Here is a 23,114-nt window from a genome sequence, read left to right on the forward strand (position 1 = left end):
GATCACATTAGAAGTGGTGTAGTGACCTGGATTCACTTTAAGGCCTAGTCCACATGTAGCCGGGGTTTTTTGAAAACGAATATCTGCCCCTCCAAAAACTTGCATCCACACCACCGCGTTTTAAAAACAAACTCTATCCACACGTACCCCGATAAATACGTTGTTAAGGACATGCCAGACCTGTAGGCGGCAGTACTTTCCCCGTTCTTAACCCCGTCCTTCGTCTGTGGTCTTCCGCAACGAGCAGTAATTCTGCTTGCAAAAACAAACAAGCAGAAAGCGCTTGGACAATTGATGGATCGGGTAGTGACAGAGCACAGCTCTGAGGGCTTCCATGATGCCGGCTAGTGTAAACACAGGTCGCACACGTGATGTCAGCATTTTTTTGTCGCGGAAAGTGACGTTGCGGACCTTAAAACTCCGGTTTTGTCCGTCCACACACAGACACCCAAGACGCAGATCTTCACTTTGGCCGGAGTTTTTAAAAAGATCCGTTTTCGTGTGAAAAAACTCAGTTTTCGTGTGGATGACAGGCCAAAACGTAGAAAAATATCGACGTTTTGGCAGATCCCCGGCTACATGTGGACAGGGCCTAAAACATCTAAATTTGACGTGGTCCTTCTGTGTGGAGAATTGGATTGAGGCTTTTGCTGAGTTTGATGGATCCTGTTGGCACTTAGACTTGTTTTTCTATCTGCCTGGCAATATTCTATTCATGAGCACAATGATTTTTATGAAAATAGCCTCAGGACTGTTGTGGCTCAATTAGAACATTCAGCTGCAAGCAATTAGTCGACTCAAGTGGGTGATAATCTGTACAGAGATTTTTCATGTGGACACCTCTCCTGCAGATGTTAAACTGCATGCTAGTACAGTTTGAAATAATTAAATCATTGATAATATTATTCAGTGTTTGGATATTTTTCCCCTCTTTTCAGGATTTTAATTTGTAGTGATGTCATTTCTTCTTTTTAAAGTTAATTATTTCAAACACAATCTCAGCTCACAGAAAGTATCTAGTAGATTAACTGTTTTTTTAATGTACATTTTTGTCACACATGCTCGAAGCGTCTGGCCTGACTACAAGCCCTCATTTGCAGAGGAGCTAGAAAGATGACAGTGACAAGCCTTTTTAATGGCTTTTTAGAAAGAAGGACATATTAGGATATATAATATGAAAAGTGGCTTACATACATTGATTTTTCTTTGAGTAATGAGCTTCATTGTAAGTATTCAATAACAAGGACATTGATTGCTGTAATATAACATGGTTGGTTCCTGCCCTGACTGTGGATCATGATTTTTATTTATTTATTTATTTTTTTTGCAAGAGGCGTATCATTGACTAAAGTGATCAATGCAGATAGCTCTCTAAAAGGGAAGATTAAATTCATTATTGAGATTGCGGCACAGCTATGAGTTAAACTGAGTTGATAATCATTATCAATTACTAAAAAAATTACTGCTGTGAGATGGCCCTGGAGGTTTAAAATGTCAGGATTTTTTGGTGTTTGGTGTAGAACATGAACGAGACAAACCTTTGCAATCTATTTCAAAGGGATTTTTCTACCATTTAAAAGTTAGAATGGATCTTACAGTAGATAGCTCTCTGAATGGCCTGTGTTTGGAGGAAGAGTACTTCTGTGTATGTAACAGAACTGATGAGCTAAAGGCTAGTCGAAGTACAGTTCAGACCAAAGTGTATTGCTGCCTTTTTAAACCAGACCCCAAATTTCATAGTAATGTATGCACTAATTCCACTGTGGAGACCATGGACAGCTCCTTCATTGGCAGACTGACATCTCAGAAGTAAAACAGAACGCTACCGTAGGTCATTCATCCCCTCTGCTGTGAGCGTATACCTCCTCAGTTTAACTGGTACTGACATTATCCTGGTACACGATAACATCATTGCAATAGCCAGAATGCGTTCAATGCACGTGTAGTACTGAATATATATCTGTGTCCCTTATCAGGGTTTCCCCCAGCGCTTTGCTTGCCCACCCGCCAGGCTAAGCGTCATGCCCCGCCCACCTCCCCGACCCTACCGTGTCCACTGGCACGAACGGCGCAGCGAAACTCGAGCCCTCCATCAGCTGACAGTGGTGAGAAACAGCAGCAGAACGTGTGCAATGAAAATGGAGGACAGTAAGATTTACAAATCAGTCTACATTCCAATCCTCCTCCACATTCACGAGCTTTGTGTAATTAGAGAACAAGATAATGAGGCCATGATGGGCTCAGTGTAAGCTTTGATACCTAAAGGGGTCTAGAGCAGGGATGGGCAAATTTTTTGACTTGTGGGCCGCAACGGGTTCAAAAATTTGACTGAGGGGCCATACCAGGAGCAGATGGATAGTGTTTGTGCGAAATAATACAAATTACACGGAAATGCCATTGCATAAAAGGGTTTGCCTTTAATAGTTAGTAAAGCATGAACATGCAAGGCTTTTTGAAAAAAGAACTGCATTTATTAACAACAGTAAATAAGCTCTCTTTCACACAAAAAGTTATCCTTTGACATATACTGTACTTCTTCCCCATCCATCCCCGTCCATCAGTGACTCACTGGCTACAACACAGTCAGCTTGCTAGTTTTCAACCCCCTTTTTGTACAAACTATTTTCAAAATACATTTGTGTTCTCCACACATCACAGTAGGTAAACTCACATTCATTTTCACTGTGAACAGCCTTTGTGGTAAACAGAGCCGGATTAAATAAATGGACTACACTAGGCAGGCTGCATTTTTAGCCCCCCCCCCCCCCCCCCCCCCTCGATGTTATGTAATGAATTGAAATCTGAAACTTACAAAATTTACTTATAAAAGTTCATTCACATTTTACATAGCCTAGTTTTTGGTTACAAATTGGTTGTTTGTATGCCAAAGTAAGTCATGTGTTGTAGGCTGTTGCCTCTGCTGAATCAGAAATTCTGTCAATTTTCTGAGTGTGAACTTATTGTTTTGCTATTTGAACATTAATAAAATTATTTGACAAATAATTAATAAAATCAGCAACACTTACCAAGGAAACCATTTAGCATGATCTACTCTGGGATAATCTTCAGCCTTCCAGCATCACATGCCTCAATCACAGCAGAAACACGTCTAAAGAAATGTTCCTTGGTTAAGCTTCAGTCTATGTCTCCAGATTTCCTCTGTGATGCAGAAGAATATCCAATATTTTGAGAGGGATAGTTTAGTGCAAAGTACTCATCAGTTTGGTACCACTTTGCAGGATCAGATGGGTAGCTAGTTGTTAATACCCTGTCTGGGTCTAGAGGCTCCTATAAGACTATATTGGGCTCACTTCTGGCTGGCTGCTGTTCTTCCAGTTTGTCCTTCTGTGAAGGCGCTGATGTTGACGGCGTTGGCGCTACATCGTCTTCCGCCGCATCTTCCACTGCGTCTTCGGGTCGTGTCTCCTCCGGGTCTGACTTGGGCCCGGCCTCTGGCTCTGCTGACTCGAGCAGGTTCTTTAGTTCCTCTTCATTTTTTTTTTTTACGATTTGCCACATCCGAAAGCATCGTGAAAGTTAGCCTACTCAAAAACACCTGCTAGCTTTGTTGTGTCCCGCTCTGACTCTGACCACTTCTCTGACGTCCTTAATTGGGTGGCGCCTTAACCCTCTGGGGTCCAGGGTGTAATTTGCCGTGAGTTTTCCTTTGTATTTCCAAAATAAAAACCATAACCACTGCCTTATGTGGTATCAATCTTTTCAGCACAACCTGGACTTTATGAATCTATACTTATTTTTTATATTTGGACATACAGGGGTTGCATATTAGACCTTAAATCAATCAAAAACATAAAATCTGAATAGGAAAAAAGTTGTTTATTTTACTGTGAAACCAACAAACATTTATGACGAATGTTTTTTATCATTTAGACTGGTAATCTAGACTGTACATTTATAAAAATATGACTAAATATAGCAAATAACTAATTTAAAAAAATTATTAGCTCTCTGGGATCCAGAGTGTAAATCACCGTTTTTGACTCATTTTGGTTTTTCTTTTGTATTTTCTAATAAAAACAATAAATATTGCCTTATGGGGTATCATTAATTTCAGGACAACCTGGACTATCTGAATTTATACTTATTTTATTAATTTGGCAATAACATACATGGATTTTGGAGAGAGAAGAGTGGCTCCGTCTCACGCCGAGATCTGACAGCTGCGCGGCGCCGCCCACTCCTCTTGTTGGATCTCCGAGGAGCTGGATCTCTGCCTTCATCCTCTACCTCATCATGACCCAACTCTTCTATGAGGAAGGATGGATCTGCCACATCATCATCAACATCCTCGCTGTTTGCCTCAGACTCCGGCTGCGAGTCTCCGTCCACTTCCTCTGCTTCCAGTTCAAAAAACAGCCGTACTATCTGAACTGCCTGGTGGACATTTATCCTTCTCATCCTCCTTTATATAAGCCTAATAAAAGCCTACTAAACTGCAGAGACAATATATCTGTCCGGATCGCTTCAAAATACAAAGTTTACTGTCAATATCTGTCTAATTGTTTGTTGTTACTCCGTTCGCGCCACTCCTTTCCCCGCGAAGCGGCTCCTTTTTGCGCACATCTCTTTACTCGTGCAGCCTTCCTTTCTCTCTCTCAGCTACATAATGATGCTTTTTATCAACTGAATATGTGAGACTTCCACCAACAGCAAAAGGATCTCGTGTTTTTGTGGGTTTTTAATGTTCACAAGCACATTCCCGCTCACGGATTACTAAACTGCTGTTTTGACAAGTTATCAGATTGTCTAAAAATAGGTCATTTTTTAGTTTAGTATAACTCCGCTTTTACGTTGCCTATTAACAAAATTTAAAAACTGGGGTGTAGTTTTTAATCTCCTTTTTAAAGCTGAATTGAAACCGAAACCCAGGGAGGCGGAGTCTTGCTGCTACAGCGTCCCAAATCAGACCTGTTCAAAAGACGCATATACTTGTCCGTGGACCCCAGAGGTTTAATGTGACGTAGCCAATGAAACGGTCTATGGTTATGATAAACATTGTCACTATTTTTAGTTAATTGATAAATTATTGAAACAAATTGTAGATAGGAGTCCTAGCTACAAATTCTATCATAGGACATTTGTACATTTAATTTTTAATTTATTTATTTATAAATTTGTTCCTCTGTCTGGGCCCCATCCAGCCAATCAGGCCCTAGGCACGTGCCTACTTTGCCTTTGCGTTAATCCGGCTCTGGTGGTAAAGCATTAATATGCAAGGATTTAAAAAAACTGCATTTATAGCAGTAAAAAATCTTTCACAAAAATAATTATCATCCTTTGACACATGCCTACCTAACCATATACATCTTACCGTTGTCAGATCCATCAGTAATTCTCACTGGCTACAACGCAGTCATTTTTGCAGTTTTCAATCCCCCCCAGGCTTTTTTTTTTGTTCTACAAACTATTTTGAAAACGCATTTTTTCCCCATACAACACAGAGAAGCACATTCCTTTTCAGCGTGAACAATGTAGTTGGTCTCCCTTTTTTGCCAGTGCATCAAATCTGGAGTAAGTTTTGTTGTAGCAATTCTCAGGATAGATCTGAGGTGTTGGTCCGTCAGCTTAGATCTGTGATGCGTTTTGTCGATGTTCATGAGGCTGAACGTCTGCTCACACACATAGATCGAGTCAAACAATGCCAGCATCTTGTGTGCCATCCTCCGCAGGTTTGGAAACTTGGCTTCATGAAGTGAAGCATAAAAGTCGTTAAGCTTGAGGTTAAACTTCTCCTTCAACATGGAGTCAGACTGAAGATCTATCAGTTCTAAGTGCAGCTCCTGCGCTGCCGTTTCAGGATTTTGAGACAGGGGACAGCACGCAGTCTCAAGTGACTTTTCAAGTTTTGCAAAATCAGAGAATCGACAGCATAATTCTCTGTTCAGGTCATCCAGAGATTTGCTGCTTTTCTTCGCATTTCCGGGTGCCTCTGTCTGCATGGCTAATGTGGGGAAATGAGCAATGGATTTTTTTAAATTCGGCTAGAGAATAAGGCCAGCTTGGATTTAAAGGCTGTCACATTTGTGTACATGTCATGTACACAATGATCTTTTCCCTGTAGCTTCACATTCAGTTCATTCAAGTATGAAAAAATGTCCACAGAATGAGCAAAGTCACAGAGCCGGTTCTTGTCCCTCAGCTCAGGAAATTCATTGGATTTCCCCATTAACTCCAAAAATGCACTGATCTCCTCTTTCAGCTCCCACACTCGTTGCAACACTTTGCCCAGACTTAACCAGCGGACACGAGAGTGGTAAAGCAGGTCCTGGTGATCTGCATCAGTTACCGCCAGGAACGCAATAAACTGACGATGCTGGGTTCCCCGTGCTCGTATGAAGTTAACAAGCTTTCCAACTGGATTAATTACATGATTAAGCTGCAATACTGACGTGCACAGAGACTCCTGATGAATGATGCAGTGAAGGAAAATAACATCATGTTCAGGGTTTTCCTCTTTCACTTTATCCTGGATTCTTTTCAGCAGTCCAACATGTTTTCCAGTTAAATTAGGTGATCCATCCGTGGTGACGTTGGCAAGCTTACTCCAAGGTAGCTTCAATCTTTCAATGACAGCCGACGCCCGGTCAAACAGGTCCTCTCCCCGGGTTTGTCCTGTCAGGGACTCCATAGCCAAAAACTCCTCCATTACCTCAAAATGCCTGTTAATCCCCCGAATATAAATAAGGAGCTGAGCAGTGTCTTTTATATCATTACTTTCTTCCAGTGCCAGTGAATATAAATTGAAGGATTCCACCTTTTCATTTATTGGCTGGCTATGTCTTCATCAATTAGTTCCACACAACGAGTCACAGTCCTGCATGATAAACTAACCCTTTCAAACTTGTCTTTGCTCTCTGGACACAAAATACCTGCAATTCACAAACTAGGAACTTGCTTCGGTACTAACGTGCTACATATAACATGAATAATATAAAAATAGAATAAAGTAGAATAAAGTAGAATAAAATATAATAAACTAGCATAAAACTGTGCTATAAAAAAGGCAGGTAATGGTAATATGGCCGATATTTTAATCTTCCCTGTTGGATCGTAGTTTGTCGTTGAAAAAAGTTCTGCTGAGCCTGTAAAGTAGCTGTGAACCTCTCAGCCGTAGACGCTCATTCTAGTGTTGATAGCTTGCTAGCGTAGTTGACATGCTTTGTGGGAAAAATGACTGCTGATATTGCATTCTTTGAATATTGCAACTGTTTCTTGGCATATCAGACAAACAGCTGTTGATTGAACTTCAGTGAAAAAATGTTTTGTTGTCCGCTCTTTATTGAAAACTCTGCACCCACTGTCCACCTTTATTTTCTTCGGACGACTCATTTTCATGAAAGCCTGAAAGGGGTAAAGCATGAAAAAGAGTAATTCCAATATAGACCGATTCAGTGAGCGATTTGTGTAGAGCGCCATCTTGTGGATTACTAAAAATTGAAAATTACGTATAAATTATGTAATGTCGCTCTGTTTAACAACCACCTTGTATTTGGGTTTGTTTCTCTCATAATGGACAATAAATCCTGTGCATTTGGGAGTATTTTTATTTTTATTTTATTTATCCAGTAAAGTCGATTGAGAACTCATTCTCATTTACAACGACGATCTGGCCAAGAGGCAGATTGTCGTTGCACTTCTCATTTGTACTTGATTAGCCAAAGTTATAGAGGAAACAGAATATTAAGACGGATGTACGCTGTGTGACTTTTTCTCAGTTTTGAGCCAATTTTCCACTCATGCAAGAATCCACAAGATTGGGGCGAATTTTGCGCTGAGTGTCGTGTAGTATACAGGAGGTTACGAGAGGCGATTAACACCTCGTGACCAGCTACCGATCAGCCATCATGAGCTCGCACGGACTTCTGGAGTGTTTGATATTTTGCTCGTTCCTCATGAGGGTTGAAGTGGTGCAGCAAGTGGCTGTGACCCAAAAAGTACCAGAACCGCTCACAGCGCTTGCGCAACCATGTATCAACATCACTCGCCCGCTATTTCCCTAAAAACACATGTTCGTTTTTATTTCTACACGTTTGTTTTTTTTTTATACACAATGACTAGGACCGTCAAGAAAGCGTGTTTGTCGTGTGCATGTCAAATTAAACTGATCACAAAACACAGATTTACTTTCTTTATTTCGTTTTCCTCATCCAACCCCCATACATCGAGTGAAAAAGTCGCACAGTGTCCGCCCAGCTTACTCAATATACTTGCTGGGAATCCTATAAGAGTTGAGCAGTTAGCTAGTAGCAAAAGCTAGATTTGTGTTAGCTTTGCTATTCAGAATGCTATTTAATGTGGTTTGATGTGAATTTCTTACTGTGCTGTTTTTGTTTGGAACAAAGTTCTTTCTGTTTATATTCTTGTGGCGAACACCTTAGTCCTCGGGACGCCCATGAAATTTGTGGAAACCGTGCGGTTTACAACATGGACAGTCACCGTTGCAGAGCACGTTTCTTGCATGCAGTTTTTTTTTTCAAATCTGGAGTTTTCTGTTGCTAATAGAACAGCCGATGACTACACACGTCCTCCAAGTCTTCCTTGAAATGGTCGCAAAAGAAAAATCTTCCAATTCCAGCTGGTTATTTTCAAATTCCTGCTCCACAGGGCCTGACTCTGTCTGGCAATAAACAAATATAAACATGTCTGCGTGTGTCTGACTACCAAAATAGTGGCGGAGACTCGACTTCCGATTGTTTCTCTGATTCGGGCTATTTGGAATGCGCCATCTACTGGAGAACCATAGGCATTGCAGAGAAAATGACAATTAATTTAGGTTTAATAACACCATGTACTATAATTATGGCAGGCCGGATTGAAAACCCAAATGGGCCGTATGTGGCCCGTGGGCCGTGGTATGCCCATGCCTGGTCTAGAGTAATGCTGCTCCTCCACACTGAGAGGAGCAAACTGAGGTGGCCCAGGTATGTGGTTAAGATTTGCTCTAGATGATTCAGAGGGGAGGTGTTTGGGGTCTGTTTTTCCAGAACACGGACTAGAAGGAGTATCAATCTAGGCTGGCCTGGGAACACCTGGATCCCATCAGGAAAGCTGGTTTCTGTGGAACAGAACGCTTTATACCTCTATGATAGAGCTGCTGTCCTAAACGCACAACTGGATAAGCAGAAGAGTTTGAGATTAGGTGACATGGTTGTTTACAAATACAATTATCACTAACAGCAGCAAAATGTAGCTCTTCTGGCGCATTCAAATGTCCAGTTTCCCAATAGTCTTGCCAAAACCAATATCCAAAGGTTTATAAATAATAAAGTGTGATTTTGAGAAATTTTGAACAGTTTTAACAAATCAGTTTGCCTTTAGTTCACATGTACATATCTATAAAAGAGGCCATTCAGGAAGTTCCAGAAAGACAAAAAGCAATAATTTATAACATTTAAACAGAAACAGTTAAATACAGTTGAAAACATCTCATTAGGTTCATTTTAAAACCCTACAGCTAACTGAGAGTACCTGAGTGATAGTAGTTTGTAATCTGTTCCAAGTTCACATCAATAAAAGAGAAGCAGGTCTGGAGACTAAGAACTTACACTATTTATATCAGTGACAGTAGTGCTTGCACGGCTCTCCGAGGAGCTCCATTCTTGCCGCCTGACAGCACTGTACCTTGTACTTCCTCTCTGTACATACACAGTTAGTGTTTATTTAAAGCACAGCAGATTAAGATTTCATCAAGATCCAGATTCAGCTCTGGTGTTTCTGAGGGATGTGCAAAAGTTCACAAAGCATCAAACTACTCTTTGCCCGACTGCTGATGATGTGCTGGACTGGAAAGTGAATTAGCAGCCACCAGCGATAAGATCAACCTAAAAACAAACATCACACTGGTGCAATATTTTAGCAATAAACAAAAAAGTAAATTCTATAAAATATGTTTTGGATCAGAAGTTTGATTCATAAATCTGACTTAACACACTAGCTCAGCCACAATTAAACATCCGATCAACTTGACCCACTTCTAGTTTAAAAAATACATATTGATGCTAACATAACTCTCTGCTTTGTGTTAAAAGTCATACTGTGCTTTCATATATAATTCATTCTTTTAATGTAACTTTGGATTCAGCTCAGTTTAATCTGACTGTTAGTCTTTGATCAGTAACAAAAATAAACAATATTTTACTGTATAAGATGATCAAAAAGGATGATTATTTTAACATGCTGAGTATCTGTTTGATTCATTCAGAATTAGGATGATGTAAACTCCTGAGAGTTACCCACTTTGTTTTGAAGTTGAAGTTGAAGTTATCTTATTGTGATTTGAAATGAGCTCTGACTCGTCCACCTCTTGACGTTATTGTTGTTTACAAGACTGGCCTGTGTGGCATTTTCTGTAAGCGTGGGCGGGTTCAGCTTGTAAAAGGTCACAATTCGACCGGCAGACTGTCACAATAACGTTTCCATTGACTTCGGTAGCATGACGATATACCTCTTTGGGTATAAAAATCAATAGGAGACGCGGACGGATGCAAGTCAGACAGCTTTCTTCCCAACTCTTTAAGGGCCTCGGATCCCTTCATTGAGCTGTATTGGCAGCTCCAATGAAAGCAGCATGGACACAAACATATGACACTAATTACACGTTTAAGGGACGTCTCATCCGGATATTAGGTCAGAGACCTCAAGTTTGAAACAGGATGCTAATGCTTAGTTTCTAATGGTCCATTTCCGGAGAAATTGTTGGGCCACCCTATTTGATTTGCTCTAAATATACCCAAACTGGAGGTGATTGTATTTAAAGGATGTGTGCAGCGTACATGCATGTGTGCTTTGTACCCTGTTCACATCACGTTGGTGCTCCTGCTGCCTTTCTCTGGCCCTGGAAATGATTTAATTTTTCAATGGCCTGTCTGCTATCAACAGGCTTGCCTCTTGAGAGAGATGTCTGCCTTGATAATTGTGCCATGAACCTCATCAGCATTTCAGATGAAATGGGGCTAGACGGGTCACTTTGAGTTTAAGAGACGCTAATTTGATTGAAATTCAAACTGGGAGCACCAGGAAGTGGATTGTGCCTTTTTCTGTAATGTGCTCCCCTCACTCATCTCCCTGCTCTTCTCCAGTTACATGGGGATTGTTTTCACTGCTGCAGCTCTCCTTTCTTTATTTTATTGAAAATCACAATTGGACACTTTAGGCTGGCTGAGTTTTGCTGGATAGAAAATGGGGAAATATTGGTACAACGCAATCTGGCATTTAGCAACTAATGGGCAAGCCACATGAGACACATGTATACAAGTTTATTTAGATTTTATGGAACAAGGCTATTATAATCGTAATTCTGATATGCAAAATTTCATCATGACTAAAAATGTAAACCTCACATTTAAATTTGAGTTGAACATGTTTTTTTTTTCTTTCAGTATTGCCACTAGCTCAACATTGCACTGGATTGAAATGACAAGTTGGCTGGCTGTTTTGTTAAAGCTGCTTTAGCAAAGCTACACAACAAGCTAGGTTTTGAATGCAAATATGGTCATGGAACACTCACCCCTCCGCTCGGGTGTCTTCTCGGATATGCTTCTGCCGGAACCAGAAATCTGCAATTCGAGAGGAAACGAGATGGAGGTAAACACCAGTGAATGGTGTCACTAGGTCCAAACATCTTTTGTTGTCCGTGACTTCAAATGGTGTTATTTTTTGGGTAACTCTGGTAGTTTGCCCTAAAATGGTAAATGGCCTGCATTTGATATAGCACCTTCTAGAGCCCTGGAACCCCCTCAAAGTGCTTTACAACACAATCAGTCATCCCCCCCCCCCCACCCCCCCCACACACACACACACACACACATTCACACCCTGGTGGCGATGAGCTACATTGTAGCCACTGCTGCCCTGGGGCGCACTGACAAAGGCGAGGCTGCCGTACACTGGCGCCATCAGTCCCTCTGAACAATAAAGTTCAAGTGGTAGCAGCCGGCTGTTTCTCCTTCTCTGACTTTATTGAGCAGAGAACCTCTTACACCAGTGGTGTTCTGTTGCTCAATCAATCAATCAATCAATCAATCAATCAATCAATCAATCAATCAATCAATCAATCAATCAACTTTATTTGTAAAGCACATTTAAAAACAATCAGACATAAGTGTTGTAGCGTTATGGATTTATGCTCTTTTATGAAAGAGAAACCATGCTACGTATTAATTCGGAATATTAATTTTAATAAATCAATAACCAAATTTTATATTGTTCAGAAGACTCAAAGGTTGTTTTCATCCATAAACTGCCGATAATATCTGAGTGTCTGTGTTTCAGTTCAATGAGGAAACCAGTTTGACGTTTAAAAGTTTTAATTCTTCAAATTAAGCTAATGATTTTGAAATTGACAAACAGGAAATACAATCAACATTGATAACTTTGTGGGACAATCTTTTTAACAGTTGATATGCTGTTAATGCTCAAATAGACCTTCTGTAGGTGAATGAAGATTGAGAGTGATATGATGTGATTATGGATGCGTGTGGGTGCCAAGTGTAGTGAGAATTGAACATGAGATGAGATGAATGCATGTGTGCATCTGATGTTGCTTTAGGAAGAAACAGGTGTCTGAGTGAAGTGATGGTTTGAATAGACTTAGGTTTAGTGGAAAAGATGCATCAAAACGCTATCTGTCGTGTTTTGCCTCACCGAAAATCGGACCCTCTGTTGGACCCGGGACGTCACCTTAGGATGTTTCATCCAGGTCACCTTGGCTGGCAAAGAAGACAAAGATGCGCTGCGACCCGGTCCAGAGTTGCCCCTCGGTACACGTTGATGGTAAAGCGTTTTGTCGACGCGCTTTCTTAAGTTAATTCACTCAGAAATCAAAAGACTCGGTAATGAGTCTGCGTTAGAAGTTGCGATTCAGCTATTCTGCCTGGCGTGGCAGAAACAGCGTGAAAGGGGGGAAGAACGAGCCAACAGGCTCTGCCCTCCCTTTGGTTTCCAGGTCTGTTCTCTCTCGTTGTCCAACACGAACTGACTACAAAAGACTGAAACTTACCAAAAACCTTTCTCTTCTCAAAGCAAAACATGTGCGTCATCAAATGTGTCTGGAGTTTACTGTGAGCAGGTGTGTGTGGATGTGTGTGAATGTTTGTGCTTGAGTGTGTGTGAAGGTCAGTAACAAACATTCTCAACATTATTTAAGAATGGATTCATTAAACCATTATAATTACCCCAAAGCTAAATAGTCATTCATTTGATTAATCACATTTATAATGAGCAAAATGATAATGGTTACTTTAACATTAAAATCAAGAAAAAGAAGTTTAAACTTTATGTTTTGACTTGGTCTGGGTACAACTCATGTAAACACATCTTCTGGTAGACTGCAGGTGGTGGATGTTATGGTTTCCTCCCAGACTCGCTGGCGTTCAGGTCTTAATCTGTGGGTGAAAGTTCTCAGCGACCCAGCTTTGACACAGCTGAGTCCAACACCACCTTTGTGATAGAAAACCCATATTTCCTCACGTTACATACCCCCCCTTTTTGTGACGACATGGTGGTCAAGCACAGGCCACCTGCCGTTACAAACACAATAACGTGATGTACTCGTGAAGGTAGACATCCCAGATGAAGGCAGGAACGATGAAGCGTCTCCACAGGTCTCGTGTAGAAGGGAGTCTATCCTGATCAGATGATTAAGGCCAAAACTGTTGCAATCATTGTAAAGTAATCCACTTAGGAAATCTTGAAAGCAGAGCTATTTCAATAGCAGTTAATTTCATCAGCAATAATGCAAAGGTATGCAAAGGATAAGCAGCTCGTGTGCCACACGGAGCTGGGCAGATGAAGTATTCCTCAGGCGTAGTCCAGGCGAAGTCCAGTGACGACCTCGACCCATCTCGAATCACGACCGAAGCCCCATGCGACAGAAAACCAGTTGAAGGATGGTGAAGACGGCCCCTCTGATGGGATGTAGTCCATACGAGCTCGGAGAAGGAGACAAAGTGAGACAGCCCACACGACAGATAGCATTTGATGCAAAACAAAGAAATCAATCAAAACCTATCTATGGGTGCCTCTGGGAAAATGTGGGTGCCTTTTGTGAATTATCTAAAGAAGAAATGTTCTGCACCCTGTTCTACGTGTCATGTAAAAACGTGATGCAGAGAAAACACAAATAAAAGAAAGTAAATCCTAACTGATATGTGAAACTCAGCAGGCTGCACTAATTAAAGGCATGTATATAAAATAAATAATAATCATGAAAATGAAGGGCAAATTGGCTTGTGGCCCTTTAAGGGAAATAGCAACAAAATAAAATTAACTTTGTAATCAAATATAAACATGCTACACAAAGCACTAATAAAAAGATAGAGATGTAAATCAGTTCTAAAAATGTAAATCAGTAGGTTAGTAATCCCTAAAGATGTGAGTTAGTAACAGGACCCTGGCTGGAGGCAGGTAACCTGAAAAAAAAACCCAAAGGATATCACATTTGTTAAAAATTCATCCCACAAACGAGAGAATTTGTAACGGTCCACCAGTCAGTGGAAAAGAATCCGGTCAGAATAGTCGGTCAGAATAGAGTTTTGAATCTGGTATTGCGGACCCACAGAGACACGAGTTTGGACGTATCAGTGGGAGCAGGCTCATAAGCGATTTGGTTATCAAACTGTTTGTATCTTGTGTTACGAACCCACAGGGAAACTTGTTTGAATTTACCTGAGGGTTCCGTTTGGAACTGGAGCGAAGCTGATGGTTTAGCTGTTAGATCAGAACCTGATTTTACCTGCTCAAAGTTGGGTTGCAGCTTAACGGAGGCGACTTTGTTGTGATCAGAAATAGTACTGAACTGGAAATGCGAAAATGATGCTCGCAAAGCGGGAGGAGGCTCCCCACCCCCCTTTTTTTCCTCAAACTTATGCCGTGTCTGTGAGACAGGAGAAGCATAACAAAGAACAGTTCTTAAGCTCTTAAAAGCTCTATTACCAAGAAGATGCACAGTGTCACCTGAATCGTGCTGAAAGAGTAGGTGTTCAGATGTCCAAAGACCTGGAGGTGTTGGACTTGGAGGTTCTGAAAAGGAGTGATCCAAGGATGGTTGTGTCACGGGTGTCAAAGCAAACCTAGCTATGTTTAGAATCAGATACAGACATGATGCTAGCTTTAGGAACATGGTCTGTCCTGAAAACTGAAACCAAGAATACTTTATTCCCAAGAATGATGGAGGTTCCCACACTGAATCAGAAAAACCCGGTTTAACCAGAGTATTTACAGACTGACTAGAACTCCGCCCCGTAGAAGGTGCAGCACCTAACTCCGGGTCGGAGGTCAATGTTGTCAGCTGAATTGGTGGAAGGTCAGTGTCGAGTTCTGCAATGACCCGCCCGCTCGGAGGAGGCGTTCCCCCGAACCGGTTGAAGTCCGCAACGGAAAACTCAGAGCCACTCAGCACCCCCCCTTTGTCAGGAGGGGCCCCGAGCAGAGCATCACTGCACGCACCTACACCTCCCGGGCCGGGTTGCCTTCCCGAGCCCGTGAGAGAGGTGTGCGCAGCAACCACCGAGCCACCTTTAATATCGCCACTGACCACAGGACTGCTGGAAACCGCAGGGTTTTCTGCGTCGTCGTGGTCACCTGTAAGAGAAATCACAGGAAAGAGAGCACAGAGGCCCGAGACTAAGTCACACCCCTGTGAAAGGAGAAAAGAATTGGCCACCGTATTAGCAGAGGTCACAAACTGAAAAGTGACAAGGTCATTCACATAAAGGTCAAGATGTCCGGGCACAAACCCCCCAAATGGCCTGGTAGCTCCGTCCGGAGACCACAAGCGTTTCACGGCGGTTGACGTTCCCATCACGCCCCGATAAAGAAGCTGGTTTGTGCCTGAGGCGGACTGACGAGTAAAACAGACCTCTGGCTGAAGCGGTGGGTCACAGCCTGAAGATTTCACACCCATGCTGGAGAGATGTTCAGCCTCTAACATGGATGACAGAGGAGAAGCATTAGGAACCAAAGGGTTAAGCACAACCTGTTTGTCAGAGAGGTTAACCATAGGCTCAAGAGATTTATTCAGCTTAAAAGCAGCAGAGAAAGTGTTGTTTATTTCAAACCTTGATGTTGATGGTGGGTTTTTGTGGCCCCCTGGAAGAAACAAAGGTAAAGAAAAAGCGTTATGACTGTAAACAGCATGCTGCTCGAATTCACGACATGAAGTGCAGACCAGAACCACCTCCGACCCAGTGCAGCTGGCACCGAACCGCAGCCACTAGTCCCCACTGTTCCCGACCGGCGGCACCCGCCTAAAACGGGCCCGTTCGGGCGGGCGGAGGGACCAGCGATGCTCGGCCGGTGAATTTCCTGCGTCTTGGCATGTTCTGGAAGCAGAACGTCAGAGAACCTTACATCAGGTGTAACAGTGCAAGAAAGATTTTGTCGTGTCTCGTCCATCTCCCATTAAGTTCAGAGCAACTCGCGTTTTTACCTTCTGAGCCGACGTAAAACTCCGGGCAGATTCCTTAATATGTCTCACACAAACAAGGACTGACCGTAGCCTACTTAACTTTATGACACAGGGTAAAACAAGGAATTGTTGATAGAGAAATGAATACACACAACTTCACAAGATGGAAGAAAAAGGCATGGAACCGAGCAACGGAGGCTGTGAAAGCCGACCCGTTCACCGGTCCAAAATAAAAATAATAAAAAAAAATAACAAACCCTACGCTGCCGTGTTGGTATCAGACGGACAAACGTAGCAAAATGTAGATTCTACACACCGTAGCGATTTACAAGAATCACCGCCAATGCGGGTTTTGTGAGGACACAGACTGACTGTGCCAGAAATGATGACAATTTAACGGGACGCGTGCCCTATTTGTCTAACTGTGGCGCTAGCTTAGCTCCCCGGCCAGGCCTAGCGTTCTTTGTCTGTAGCGGCCAGACTGAAATTTCCCCGATTAACAAGTAGGCATCTCGCTCCACTTTTAATACGGACTTTAAAAAAAACGTACGCAATCTGAATGCAGTAACGCGTAACGGCTGTGCCTCGCTTTACGACGTTTACCGAGCAGTCAAGCTCCGGCAGGTGTCACCGAGCATTCCGTTTAAAAAGCGCACGCAATCTGAATGCAGTAGAAACTTCTTTCACAATAGCTCGCCCACAGTGTCAACACACTGAGACGAAAGGTGTCCGAGAAGTTAGTCTCGGTTCTGAGGTTCGGAGAATTCAGTGATAATTTTAGGAACTGAGGATAAGCTGCACGGTAGCTCACCCAGCGATGATCAGAGCGGAAACGGAGCGTTCCGACCTGAGGTTAGATTGGAGACGCGGCGGCGCGTCAAAATGGACAGAACTTAGTCAAAAGCACAACTCACACGTTCGCTCCGAAGGCGAAGATGGGATAAATCAAAGTTAGGTCTGTAATTTGCGGTCAATTTGAGATCGGAGATCTTCCCGGCCAAGTTTCCACCAGGACGACGCCTCGCGGAAGAGTGACTTCAACGGAACAATTTCCGGTTAATTTCAAAATAAGACATCAAAGTGAAACACAGAGAAAAGCGTTATTTGTAGCTTTTAGATGTAAGAAATCAGACATATCGCAGATATAGAAGACTGGATACGCTCGCCATTAAATGTAGCGTTATGGATTTATGCTCTTTTATGAAAGAGAAACCATGCTACGTATTAATTCGGAATATTAATTTTAATAAATCAATAACCAAATTTTATATTGTTCAGAAGACTCAAAGGTTGTTTTCATCCATAAACTGCCGATAATATCTGAGTGTCTGTGTTTCAGTTCAATGAGGAAACCAGTTTGACGTTTAAAAGTTTTAATTCTTCAAATTAAACTAATGATTTTGAAATTGACAAACAGGAAATACAATCAACATTGATAACTTTGTGGGACAATCTTTTTAACAGTTGATATGCTGTTAATGCTCAAATAGACCTTCTGTAGGTGAATGAAGATTGAGAGTGATATGATGTGATTATGGATGCGTGTGGGTGCCAAGTGTAGTGAGAATTGAACATGAGATGAGATGAATGCATGTGTGCATCTGATGTTGCTTTAGGAAGAAACAGGTGTCTGAGTGAAGTGATGGTTTGAATAAACTTAGGTTTAGTGGAAAAGATGCATCAAAACGCTATCTGTCGTGTTTTGCCTCACCGAAAATCGGACCCTCTGTTGGACCCGGGACGTCACCTTAGGATGTTTCATCCAGGTCACCTTGGCTGGCAAAGAAGACAAAGATGCGCTGCGACCCGGTCCAGAGTTGCCCCTCGGTACACGTTGATGGTAAAGCGTTTTGTCGACGCGCTTTCTTAAGTTAATTCACTCAGAAATCAAAAGACTCGGTAATGAGTCTGCGTTAGAAGTTGCGATTCAGCTATTCTGCCTGGCGTGGCAGAAACAGCGTGAAAGGGGGGAAGAACGAGCCAACAGGCTCTGCCCCCCCTTTGGTTTCCAGGTCTGTTCTCTCTCGTTGTCCAACACGAACTGACTACAAAAGACTGAAACTTACCAAAAACCTTTCTCTTCTCAAAGCAAAACATGTGCGTCATCAAATGTGTCTGGAGTTTACTGTGAGCAGGTGTGTGTGGATGTGTGTGAATGTTTGTGCTTGAGTGTGTGTGAAGGTCAGTAACAAACATTCTCAACATTATTTAAGAATGGATTCATTAAACCATTATAATTACCCCAAAGCTAAATAGTCATTCATTTGATTAATCACATTTATAATGAGCAAAATGATAATGGTTACTTTAACATTAAAATCAAGAAAAAGAAGTTTAAACTTTATGTTTTGACTTGGTCTGGGTACAACTCATGTAAACACATCTTCTGGTAGACTGCAGGTGGTGGATGTTATGGTTTCCTCCCAGACTCGCTGGCGTTCAGGTCTTAATCTGTGGGTGAAAGTTCTCAGCGACCCAGCTTTGACACAGCTGAGTCCAACACCACCTTTGTGATAGAAAACCCATATTTCCTCACGTTACAGTGTGTAATGAATGAAGGACCCAGAGAAGTGCAGCGGTTCAGTGAGACCGATGTCCGGATGGTCCAATAGGTTTTTTGGTTCAAAAAGTGTTGTTGGCGAAAGTTTTGGGCCAAATTTGAAAAAAAAAAAATTTTTTCCTTTTTAAATCTCCACAATATATTTATATCTATACTATGTTAGAATGCTGTTAAGTGGCATGAACAAAGTGTTATAAGCTCATTTGTTTTCCAAGTTTTCTATTTCAGCTTTAATAAATCTAATTTTTTTGTACAGATCTCACAAATCTCACCTTGCTCTATTCCATTAAAAATGATCATAACATTTTTACCTAGGGACTACTTTTGATTTCTTCATGCTGAAGTCTTTTTTTGTTTTCTTTGCATAAATCAACATTATTTTATTCTATATGATACTGTCATTAGACATGAAATGTGAACACATTTTCAGCTTTTGTATAAGTTCTGTTTAAACTTAACGTGCGTGCATTACAAATATTAAATAAATAAAGATTGTAGTGAATACCAATTAAATAAATAGAGTAACAGTAACTAACATGATAGTTTTTCTGTCGGGTGGCATTGGTGCCTGAAGTAAACACCAAGCCCAAGGTATCGTTAAAAGCTTAAACATTTGGCACAAACACAGAGTAATTATATCAACCATTTACACATCTGCTTCAGCTGCAAAACTACTCAAACATTTTTACAATCGCACTAGACAAAATTAACAATAATGAAAGAAAAAAAAAAGATTTGTGTTTTCTTCTCCCTTAGCCCACTAACTATACTCATTCAGCCATATTTTCTCTCACTGGGGTTTCGGTATCAGAGTTGAGGAAGCACTCTGATTGGCTAATGCACTGGCTTCATTAGCGTTCTCTAAACTGGGTGAAAACTGATCCGAGGCCACATTCGACTGGTTTAATTAACTGAGATGATTTAAAACCTACAATACTTAAAGGAAATGCATATGTAAAAAAATCCTTTAAGGTGCGGAACACTGAAAAACTATTTTAATGATCATTTCTGATTATGATCGGTCACGCTGAATTTTGCAGGCTGAACATGAAAATAGTCTCCTACAGCTACCTCCTGCACAAAACTATCTTCTGCATTAGCTGATAGAAAATAGGTGATGAAACTCTAGGATTTTAAAATCCTGACAGATCTATATATCACTGTCACTTAACATTCATGGACTCACCCTTCTTGAAATTGTAAGTCGCTTTGGATAAAAGCGTCTCCTAAATGAATAAACATAAACATTGACTCACGATGGGGACGGCTGTTGTTGGTTTACTGTTCAGAAAACAGCAGAGAACGTCTTGGCTAGTTGAAACTAATCATTAGCATTAGCTACTCGACCACACAGCGGAACTCCTCCCGGTTTGTGTTGTGTGTGTAGATAAAACATCAGCATTGTAAAGCAGAGTTAATGGTAGAGTCATGTTGTTGTTTTCCAATCCGAGGTGAGATGGCCAAACATCAGCAAATAAGACTAAATCCTGCCGAAGCGCTCCTCTGATGTGGCATTCTGAAACAGGCGCATCTGAGCTATTTTTCCCCCTGAGTGCGACCTTAGAAGGCATTCGTTCCTACTAGTGACCACTGCAAATGTAAATTATTGTCCCACACCTTTAAAGATTCCAACCAATTAGAATGCAGTCAAATCCAGAAAGCAGGTAAAGGATTTGTGACTACCTGAAATTAAATATCTGTTAAATAATGTGAAACCAGTTGGACCAAATGGGTTGTCTTACAATTACAAACACCTGCAATTTCAATCTAAGCAATGTCAAAACTGTTTGCCAGACATGCATTTCTTCAGATTTCAGATTCAGATTTCAGATTCAGATTTCAGATTTATTGGCCAAGTAAAATTACATTTGCAAGGAATTTGTCTTCGGTAGATGTTCGCTCTCTAAAACATACAACAACCATAATAAATGAGAATAAAAATACCTAAAAACACATAAGAACATGTATACCCACACACATGTTCATTTACGCACACACCTATATACATATATACATACCCACACACACACACACACGCACGCACGCACGCACACACACACACACACACACACACACACACACACACACACACACACACACACACACACACACATCCATAAGCATACTGAATTAGTATTAAAAACTATAGTAAAAGGATGGTAAAAGAATCTACAGATTCAGGAGAGAAATGGCTGAAGGAAAGAAACTGTTCTTGTGTCTGGTAGTTTTTGTGTACAGTGATCTATAGCGTCTGCCAGATGGGAGGAGATGGAAGAGAGTAGATGCAGGATGTGTGGCATCTTGGACAGTATTCACTGCCTTTTTCCTGGTCCTGCTGATGTACAGTTCCTGGACAGAGGGCAGTTGGGCACCAATGATTTTTCCTGCTGTTTTAATAATACGCTGTAGTCTGCATTTGTCCATTTTTGTGCTCACATGCTAGCGTCATTAAAAATATTCTTTTTGATAATGTTTCAAAATAAAATACCCAGTGTGTAGAGTTTAGCAACTCCCTTATCTTACATTTAACATCTGAAAAAAAAAGCTGAATGAGATATGTAAAATCTGCTTTGAGGGATGTGTTAGTGAAAAAATAAATGGAGCGTAGTCTTCTAGGACTTAAGCAGGCTTTACACAATTCCCATATCTGATACAAGAAACAGTTTGTAACAATTTTGTCATTTGACAAAATGTATTATTCAACTCGCACATCCTCCTTGTGTCCGGTTTTCCCTCTGACATGGTTTACGACGGCAGAGGAAGAAAGGTTAAACTGCACGGGGATGAGCGGTATCAGGAGTACCATCAGTTCTACCTCGTTGGCATACTGTTCCACCCCCTTCCCACTGTCAGCTGGGAGTGATCATTTTTAAAAGAGATTTGCATCAAATCCAAGCAGCGTTTTCTATGACACTCTAATTGTACCGATGTCTGCCTCTCCCTAAAGGTCAGAGATGTGATGGGATTACATTAGGAATACTTCAGACTGATTAACTGGCTGGAAGTGGCAGGAAGGAGGAGGATACGGAACCCACTTCGTGCACTTCAGTTTTACTTCAGCTATGAAATGCATTGCACACTTTTTTATATTTCATTGCACTTTTTTAATTGTAGTCAACTTGTTATTTAATTATTTGACATGTATCTCCACAGGAATGGTGTATATTTGTGATGCAAGTCTATTTTGATGAAAATCAAGTAAACACATCATTTCTGCTGATGATCAGACTTTTTCATCAGTTGTATTAAAATGTTTCATCAAGAAATGTGAGGAAAAAAATCTTCCTTTGACAAAATATTCATTATGTAGATGATTAATTACCTTATAGCCTCAGACTATCAAAAGATAGTCAGAGATATCATGTTTTAAATGTATTTAATTAGTGTGCACTGTGAGACCTGTGCCCTGGCAAGCCAGATCCTCCAGTTTTTATTGGTGGAATTTCAATTATTCCCTCAAAACGAGTGCTATAGGACTATGCATAGACGGAGTCATTAGGGCTTTTTCAATTGGTCTCAGGAGAAGCCTGAGGTTTCACAGATGAGACGGTAATCAGAGTCACACATAGATCAGGGTGCCCCTGTCCCACTGCTCGAAAATTAGGGCAATACATCAGGAAGAGCTATCAACACTCATGTCAACATTGTTTCAAAAGAAATATGAGCTTTTTAGTGCTTTGCTCTGTTGTTCAATGCATTTGCTTGAGTAATGGTGGCAGGTCCATGTCTCATTAGAGTCACTAATTTTATATTTCTGTATTATTCTGAAGTAAACTAGGCTTTTGTTTGCTGCTCTCGGTTGACTCCTGGTAGATAAAGTGTTGTAATTTATATTGCTTCTGCGTGATACGCTTACGCATTAACAAACGCAGACAGAGTCATCAAAGTGGCCGTTTAATATGTGGAGGGTGCTGCTGATTCATAAAATATTAGCCCTGAAATACAAGCAGCATATTATGGGCTCAGCATGAGGTGCATGTTTTAATTTCTAAATATTAACTCGTTTCCCTAAGAACAACAGCAAAATGCAGATCTCTCTCTTTTCTTTTTTCTTTTTTTTGCATCTGTTATTACACGTGGAGGTCATTAATATAGTGAAAGGCTCCTTTGAGCTCTGCTGGGTTCACA

At 41.2% G+C, this 23,114-nt stretch overlaps 2 protein-coding genes across 30 annotated transcripts in view; one reads left to right on the plus strand and one right to left on the minus strand.

The window, feature by feature from the left end:
• adgrl2a (adhesion G protein-coupled receptor L2a) overlaps nucleotides 1-23,114 on the plus strand; it is a 146,899-nt gene that overhangs the window by 59,518 nt on the left and 64,267 nt on the right. The gene's annotated exons all lie outside the window — the stretch shown is intronic.
• Nucleotides 14,219-19,297, minus strand: LOC139071561 (uncharacterized). Its single transcript, XM_070554183.1, has 2 exons — nucleotides 16,448-19,297; nucleotides 14,219-16,340 (listed from the first exon to the last, which is right to left on the minus strand). Exon 2 carries the CDS (start codon nucleotides 16,016-16,018, stop codon nucleotides 14,540-14,542), a length of 1,479 nt encoding a protein of 492 aa, XP_070410284.1. The 5' UTR covers nucleotides 16,019-16,340; nucleotides 16,448-19,297; the 3' UTR covers nucleotides 14,219-14,539.

The sequence above is a fragment of the Nothobranchius furzeri genome, chromosome 8, assembly GCF_043380555.1.
Source record: "Nothobranchius furzeri strain GRZ-AD chromosome 8, NfurGRZ-RIMD1, whole genome shotgun sequence".
NCBI lineage: Eukaryota > Metazoa > Chordata > Actinopteri > Cyprinodontiformes > Nothobranchiidae > Nothobranchius > Nothobranchius furzeri.

Coding starts and splice junctions, on each gene's coding strand:
- LOC139071561 (XM_070554183.1), bottom strand. CDS start 16,018: ATGGTTAACCTCTCTGACAAACAGGTTGTGCTTAACCCTTTGGTTCCT.